Source organism: Sinocyclocheilus rhinocerous, unplaced genomic scaffold (genome assembly GCF_001515625.1).
Source record: "Sinocyclocheilus rhinocerous isolate Xijiao unplaced genomic scaffold, SAMN03320098_v1.1 scaffold1960, whole genome shotgun sequence".
Taxonomy (NCBI): domain Eukaryota; kingdom Metazoa; phylum Chordata; class Actinopteri; order Cypriniformes; family Cyprinidae; genus Sinocyclocheilus; species Sinocyclocheilus rhinocerous.
The window spans coordinates 432,724-440,944 of record NW_015661990.1 but is presented as its reverse complement, the minus strand read 5'-3'; the positions used below and the strand labels follow the sequence as shown (position 1 = coordinate 440,944).

Sequence of the window (8,221 nt, the reverse complement as noted above, 5' to 3'; positions counted from 1 at the left end):
TTAGTCCTCCTTTCCGTTCTTTCAATCGCTTTACGTATACGTCGACTTTCCATGTCCATTATTGTGAAACCTGCGAGACACAACAAAAACACAGCTCCGATCACAGCGTCTTCCATCCTCCTGTTGTTAATGTTGTTTTTCTTTGTTTCTGTTGTTGAACGCCGCGCACAAATGACGACCGGCTTACGTCACTTCCTAGTACACACTCTCGGTGCGAATGCAACCCTTTAAATGGTACTGGGAAATAGTTCGCGCAAAGTCGTCCCAGTACTTTAGTACTGTACATTTAGTTCTGGAACTAAAGCGGTGCGAAAGGCCCTATTAAAATATATAAAAGAATAAGGGATCATATTAAATTTTATTGTGTTTTAAATTAGTAAAAATTCTTACTGACAAATGGGCAAAACCTAGGATAGTGACATTTTTAATTAGTATTTGGTGTGAAACTAATTAGTCTTTTAATGTCATAAATAGATTTTTGTTGTAAATATGCCTGACAAGATTGTTACACATTTTAGTCTTCTGTAAATCAGGGGAAAATGTATGATATTTATTTTTTGCTCTGAAAAACAAAAACAAAATTGCAATTAAATTAAACAGAACTTTTAAATTTTTTTTGGGAGAAAAACAACATCAATTTAAAGCAGTATTACACTTATTGTTTTTATGCTTAAACCCTTTTTCGTCTTTGACCCATATATATATATGTATATAATATGTGTATGGGTCAAAGACGAGACGTCCCATTTTGTTGACTGCATCAAATTAAATTTACGAAAGTGATTTTATATAAACAGAAAGCATATTAAATGCAAGTAAAGTGCCTTTGAATAATTTTTATGAAAATAAAATGTAGGTGAAATAATGTTCATCCAGCGTAACAGATGGTTATTTTGACCTGTACTTGCTAAAATATATAAAAGAATAAGGGATCATGCTAAATTGTTTTATTTTAAATGATTAAGAACTGAACTGTGATCCTCAAATAGTCGTTTAATGTCATCTAATGGTTCTTGATCTAAATATGCCTGAAAAGATTTACTGTTATATTATAAATATTATTTATTGTTATTGTGTAACTATTGTTACACTTAATAAAATTCTTACGTAAATCACTGTAAAATGTATGACGGTTATTATTTCTTTCTAAGGGAAAAAAAAAAGGACACGTTCTAATGCACAGAAAAATATAAAGCTGTATTTAACTCTTATTGTTTTGTTGCTTGAAAACCCCTTTCATCTTTGACCTATGTACTAATTATTTTATTGTTTTTATTTTATTTGTTCGTTCATCAGTAGTTTATGATATTCTAAAAAATACCTTGAGAAGTATATTTTTATTTTTGTATTTTTTTGAAAATAATGATTGAGATGAAGGAATAAGGAAAATGTCATACTTTTTACACGAGCCATTCAATTGAAACTTGTTGAAAATGGTGTTAAAGTTTTTTCAAAACCATATGATAACTACTTAGAGTTCTTAAAGAAATGTTAAACTCGATTTTTAAAATGCTTATCATTCAGTTGCAGCTTGTCAGTCAAACGTGATGCTAAAAATAACTGTTGTCTATTAAAAGGCCCTCTGTCCATTACGATACGTTCCTTCCGCTGGAAATCACGATGATCCTCTGTTTTATTACCAAATTGGGGATTTGATTCGAGGTATGATACTTTTTTTTAGCTCTTTTAAAAATGAATGTCTATATATTAATACTAAAATGATTAGATTTGATAAAGTGATATTTTATGGCACAGCTGGGGTGAAGGGCATTGACCGCTACCACGAGAAGCTGACCTTATCACTGTATTCATCCTCACTGGCTCCTCACTTGGATAAAGTTAAGCTGGGAGTCATAAGCAAAGAAGATCTTCCTCTTCATTATACGTACGTACAGACAAGAAAATGAATATTGACCCGTTTGTCTCGGACGTCCTGTTGTTGATGGTTTCCTCCGCTCTTCCAGCCGGGGTGAAAAGGTGGCCGCAGACAGCAGCCAGACGTATGAGAAGCTTTTGGAGAGCTCTCTTGGTTTGTCCAACCCTTTAAATGTGCACTTCCTCCTGGGGAAGCTGGGAATAAGTGACACACAAACACCTTCACTCATGAGGGGCTTGCAGAGGTACACGCTGTCTGTGGCTTTTATGCCATTCATGGTTTTCATAGTGTTTTTTTTTCAGATAAACTGATTTTTTTGTGTGTATACACAGTAAACGCTTCAAAGAAGATGATTTTGCTACAGCTATTCGGAAGAAACAGTCTGTGTCCTGGGCCTTGAAATGGTTTGTTTACCTGACTTTTCCTGTTACTCCAATAAATCAACACAATTTTCAATTGTTTTATTTAAAAATGCATTCAAATGTTTTTAATGTCATTCATTTCTGAATTGCATAAAGTCCGTAATAATTTGAACGATTAAGATGTGTGCACTCATTTTAAGCTATAAGGAAGATGTATTACATTTTACTTGATGGTTACGCCGTGCCATTTTTAGAGTTATTCAAATTAAATGTTTCTTGAAAATGCTATAAAACAATATGAAACCAACATGAATACAAATGACTACATTTCTTCACATTTTTAAAAGATAGTTCCTTTTCTTTTTTGCAGATGCTCTAATTTGTTATTGACCCATTTAATAAATATTCTGCTAAATATATAATAAAGTTCAATATAAACTGTCATAAACTAGCGCTATTGTAAGCTACAGTGTTGGGGAACGTTACTTTTAAAAGTATTGCATTACAATGTTGTGTTACTCCATAAAGTAACGATTTACTTACTGATTACTTAATGGAAAGTAATGCATTACATAACTTTTGTCACCTGGGCTGAGCTTGCGTATTTGTTTTTTTTATAACAAAAACCCCTTTCACATCAAAAAATGAAATCAGGCTCCGGCCGAAGGAAGTGCCTCTGCCTCTGCACTTGCTCCCAATTTCTCTCAACATGGGGACAGGAGAGAAGTCAGTCAATAAATGGGAAAACAAAGTAACTGGCGTTACATATTTGAAAAAGTAACTCCGATATTTAATTGTAAATTTAAAAGTAATGCATTACTTGAAGAGCGTAACCTGATTACGTAACTCACGTTACTTGCCCCAACACTGCTAAACTAGCAGTGACCGTATCATTTCTTCATATCATTACAGTGTTAAAGGTGGTGTTGACCATTTCAAATCGGGTCGTCATGTAGAAGCAATGAATGAGTACAAGAAGGCTTTAGAGATCGACACAAACAACGTGGAGGCTCTTGTGGCACGTGGAGCTCTGTGAGTCATGATAAAATCATGTTCATCATCATGTTATAGAGTAATATTTGCACGTTTATTGTTCTGCCTTGTTACATAATTACTGAAGCTGTTTTTATTTTTTTGTAGATATGCAACCAAAGGAAGCTTGATGAAAGCTATCGATGACTTTGAACTGGCTTTGGAGAACTGCCCCACACACAGGAATGCTAAGAAATACCTCTGCCAGACACTGGTGGAAAGAGGAGGACAGTATGTCATCGAGAAATAGTGTTGCTACTTCTAGTTCTCCGGTGGAAATTAGTTTAATGCTTACATGTGCCAAAAAATAGAGAGTCCACAAAAAGGCCACACGAAGTTATGCGTTACAGTGTTTTTACCACGATTTAAGCTGCATTTACACCTACCCATCTCCACCCCCTAGATGTGGATCCAACCACGCCCCCTGGATCTTGTGTTCTGCAGTGAGGGGCTACTGTGTAATCCAGAGCCGGAGATGCTCGCTCATTCCATTTTGTTATATATTAAACCTTACAATGTAAGTGCAGCTATAGAGCCCAGCATATCATAGAAACTTGGGCTCATTTGACTTGGGCAATTGCCCAAAGCACCCTAGAAATCACCTATAAATATCCAATATTAATGCATTTAGCAGCTACCAAAACACCATACCAGCCACTTGGCAATATCCTAACAACAGCAACACCTGTGTAATGCATGAACCTTCAAGAATATCAATATAGACATTGTAGATAGACTCATTTATGCATTAATGTCAAATTCAGCTGTTGTGCAGAGGTGTATAGGCTGTTTTACAATACCTTTGTGTTTTTTTACTGCTGGATGTCCATTTTATAATAATTTGGTATGCCTTTAACTCTTCCAAATGAGTTTTGATGGTTCTCTGATTTTTTTTCTGCTTAGACTTGAAGAGGAAGAAAAGTTGGTGACCGCTGAGGGTCTCTACAAAAGAGCCACTGTGTTAGATGACACGTTTCAAGAGGCTGCAGAAGCTCTGACGAAACTTCAGTTACGTATCCAGGTGAGCTGGATAAACCTGCCTGTCATGAATACATGGTTGGCCGCTACTGCAAATTTAGTCAGAATAGTAGCTTCCAGTGTTTCGGTACACAGATATGTCATGTTTTAAAGAAACGGTTCACCCCAAAATGAAAATTTGCTGAGACCTTACTCACCCTCAAGCTGTCCAAGATGAGTTTTCTTAGTCAGGTTTGGAGAAATGTAGCATTGCATCAGTGTCTCAGCAACGGATGCTCTGCAGTGAATGGGTGCCGTCAGAATGAGAGTCCAAACAGCTGATTAAAACATCACAATAATCCACAAGTAATCCACACCACTCCAGTCCATCAGTTAACATCATGTGAAATGAAAAGCTGTGTGTTTGTAGGAATCAAGTCCTCTAACCATAATATTGCTTTCTCCAATGAAAAAGTAATCTGGTCTGAATCAGGAGAGAAATCTGCGCAGATCAAGCAGCGTTTACAAGCCAAAACAGCTCTAAACAAATATGTGGGTGGATTTTGATGTAAGAGACAAAAGGAGATGGACTTTATCACTGGAGGAAGTGTTATCATGGACTCGTATTTTAGTTAAAACGTCTTGATGGATTTTTTTCTTACAAACACGCAGCTTTTCACTTCACAAGACATTGACTGATGGACTGGAGTGGTGTGGATTATTGTGATGTTTTTATCAGCTGTTTGGACTCTCATTCTGACGGCACCCATTCACTGCAGAGCATCCATTGCTGAGACACTGATGCAGTGCTACATTTCTACAAACCTGATGAAGAAACAAACTCATCCTAATCTTGGATGGCCTGAAGGTGAGTAAATATTCAGCAGCGTTTCATTTTTGGTGCACTGATACACTGTTCATAAATCAAGTCTGCAGTTTTTAATTCTCAAAAAGTTGTTTTTAACTGACAATTATTGGAGTACTGATGAAGTATTTTTGTTATTTATGTGTCTATCTGATCTTGGACCTGTGAAACCTGACTGATGGGACCTTTAACCCTCATTGCACTGGGTTGACATAAATGCCCCATGTGGAAATAAAACCCCTCCACCTTTGGTTTGTATTCTGTTCCTGGTACGACGGTAATTGCATCTCACGATCATTGCTAAATATAAAATGTTTTCTCGCATTTTGTCATTGCTTAACATCCTGATGCCTGGGGTGTGAAAATGGCACTTGTGCGAAATTGCTCATGCTGGATGCCTGCACGCATGCATGCTTGATTAATTTCCTGAAAATTATTCCAATTTTACCCTGTCAATGAACTGCTTTAAAGAAATCGCTTAAACTGAAAGAACAGGAAGCTGCCAAAGAGCAGGAACAAACTAAGACTGTGGAGACAAGTGCAGAGAAATTGCGTAAGATCCTAAAAGAAGAGAGAAGGTAACGTCAACCGCACCAGATTTATTCACATGTTTGTATTCCTGTTAAGCACATATTTGGTCCCATACCCACTGCAGCTAAATACAGTTGTTCTGTACACAGTTCATTCATTTACAGAAATCAGGTAGTAAAGGCCTGTTCACACCAAGCATTAAAACTATAAGTATGAAGAGGAACGATATTGTAGGAATCACTTTAAGAATGCTTTTTTTCAGCTGATGAACAATAAAAAGATTGACAGCCTGTCAGAATACATCTTATTTAAAAGAGCTTGAGCATTTCCATACACACATTAAACAATCCAACATTTAAGATCGGGCTGGGCAATATATTGAATACTCACAATGTATTCGCCATGATTATTCTGGTGACATGATGTTAAAGGGATGGATCCCCCAAAAATGAAAATGTACTCTCTTGTTTCAAACCCGTTTCATTTGCTGGTCACAAAAGAAGATATTTAGAAGTCGACGGCAGCCATTGACTTAAATAGTATTTTTTTCCATACTATAGAAGTCAATGACTACAGTCAACTGTTTGGTTTGGAACAACTTCAGGGTGAGTAAATAATGACAAATTCATTTTTGGGTGAACTATCCCTTTAAGCAATATTGTAAATACCATGATGCACTTTATTTGCTCTATTATTGGCCGTTATGTTTCTTAAAGATTGAGACATTAGTTTCACAATCCATTCTTGTAGTGCTATTTGAGTTGTACTCTACGTTTGATTGGTTTATGTGAATCAGCTCTGTTGATTTGATGTATCAGAGCTCTGATTTAACAACTTGTTTGTCACAGTGTTCATGGAGTCCATATGTTAGTAATGCACTAAAATTTCTGCAACCAAAAATATTCAGCTGAAGCGGCAAAATAATACTTTCGCTTTCAGACGAAATAGGTTTGGAGAGCTGAAATCATTAATTGAAACTGCTTCTCTGCACTTTGCTTAGACAAAAAAAAAAAAAATGATGCTAGAGTAGTAATGTGAAAATTTGTTCGGCTGAAATATTGAGAGGCTCTTTGGCTAATTTAATGCAAATTGTTTAATTTATCGACTGAGAATACAGCACTCTGAATAGCATAAAGAGTGTAATCACCCAAATTTAGTGAAACGTTATTTTGGGTTTTAAAAAAAAATACACTTTGGTGCATCACTTATGCATAACTATTAACATAAATAACTATTGAGATACATATATTGAATATCTTCAAAATCTAAAGATATTAACATTTTTATTTACTCTTTTCCAGTCAGCGTTTAAAAAAAAAAAAAAAAGTTGCCAGTCACCGCCAGCATTTTTGATAATTTTCACAAAATTTCCATGGCCCCCAGAATATATTGTTGTATAAATCTGAGCATGCATTGCAAGAACAGAGAATACTTTTTAGTGGATCCCCCAAAAATGAAAATGTACTCTCTTGTTTCAAACCCGTTTCATTTGCTGGTCACAAAAGAAGATATTTAGAAGTCGACGGCAGCCATTGACTTAAATAGTATTTTTTTCCATACTATAGAAGTCAATGACTACAGTCAACTGTTTGGTTTGGAACAACTTCAGGGTGAGTAAATAATGACAAATTCATTTTTGGGTGAACTATCCCTTTAAGCAATATTGTAAATACCATGATGCACTTTATTTGCTCTATTATTGGCCGTTATGTTTCTTAAAGATTGAGACATTAGTTTCACAATCCATTCTTGTAGTGCTATTTGAGTTGTACTCTACGTTTGATTGGTTTATGTGAATCAGCTCTGTTGATTTGATGTATCAGAGCTCTGATTTAACAACTTGTTTGTCACAGTGTTCATGGAGTCCATATGTTAGTAATGCACTAAAATTTCTGCAACCAAAAATATTCAGCTGAAGCGGCAAAATAATACTTTCGCTTTCAGACGAAATAGGTTTGGAGAGCTGAAATCATTAATTGAAACTGCTTCTCTGCACTTTGCTTAGACAAAAAAAAAAAAAATGATGCTAGAGTAGTAATGTGAAAATTTGTTCGGCTGAAATATTGAGAGGCTCTTTGGCTAATTTAATGCAAATTGTTTAATTTATCGACTGAGAATACAGCACTCTGAATAGCATAAAGAGTGTAATCACCCAAATTTAGTGAAACGTTATTTTGGGTTTTAAAAAAAAATACACTTTGGTGCATCACTTATGCATAACTATTAACATAAATAACTATTGAGATACATATATTGAATATCTTCAAAATCTAAAGATATTAACATTTTTATTTACTCTTTTCCAGTCAGCGTTTAAAAAAAAAAAAAAAAGTTGCCAGTCACCGCCAGCATTTTTGATAATTTTCACAAAATTTCCATGGCCCCCAGAATATATTGTTGTATAAATCTGAGCATGCATTGCAAGAACAGAGAATACTTTTTAGCAAAAAAAAAAAAAGATAGAAATTCTAGCTTAGTGCGTTATTTTTTTATCAACACTTGAATATGGGTAAGTTTCATTAAAAAAAAACCACATATATATATATATGGTAAGAAATTTACAAAATATCTTCACGGAACATGATCTTTACTTAATAC

The 8,221-nt window shown here is 35.1% G+C and overlaps 1 protein-coding gene across 1 annotated transcript in view; it reads left to right on the top strand.

The window, feature by feature from the left end:
- LOC107727072 (tetratricopeptide repeat protein 14-like) overlaps positions 1-8,221 on the top strand; it is a 12,015-nt gene that overhangs the window by 2,075 nt on the left and 1,719 nt on the right. Inside the window, exons 4-11 of the mRNA XM_016536836.1 lie at positions 1,578-1,662; positions 1,756-1,885; positions 1,965-2,120; positions 2,209-2,280; positions 3,151-3,270; positions 3,379-3,501; positions 4,174-4,291; positions 5,564-5,670. Coding sequence (XP_016392322.1) covers positions 1,578-1,662; positions 1,756-1,885; positions 1,965-2,120; positions 2,209-2,280; positions 3,151-3,270; positions 3,379-3,501; positions 4,174-4,291; positions 5,564-5,670 — 911 coding nt within the window. The remainder of the gene's footprint in view (positions 1-1,577; positions 1,663-1,755; positions 1,886-1,964; positions 2,121-2,208; positions 2,281-3,150; positions 3,271-3,378; positions 3,502-4,173; positions 4,292-5,563; positions 5,671-8,221) is intronic.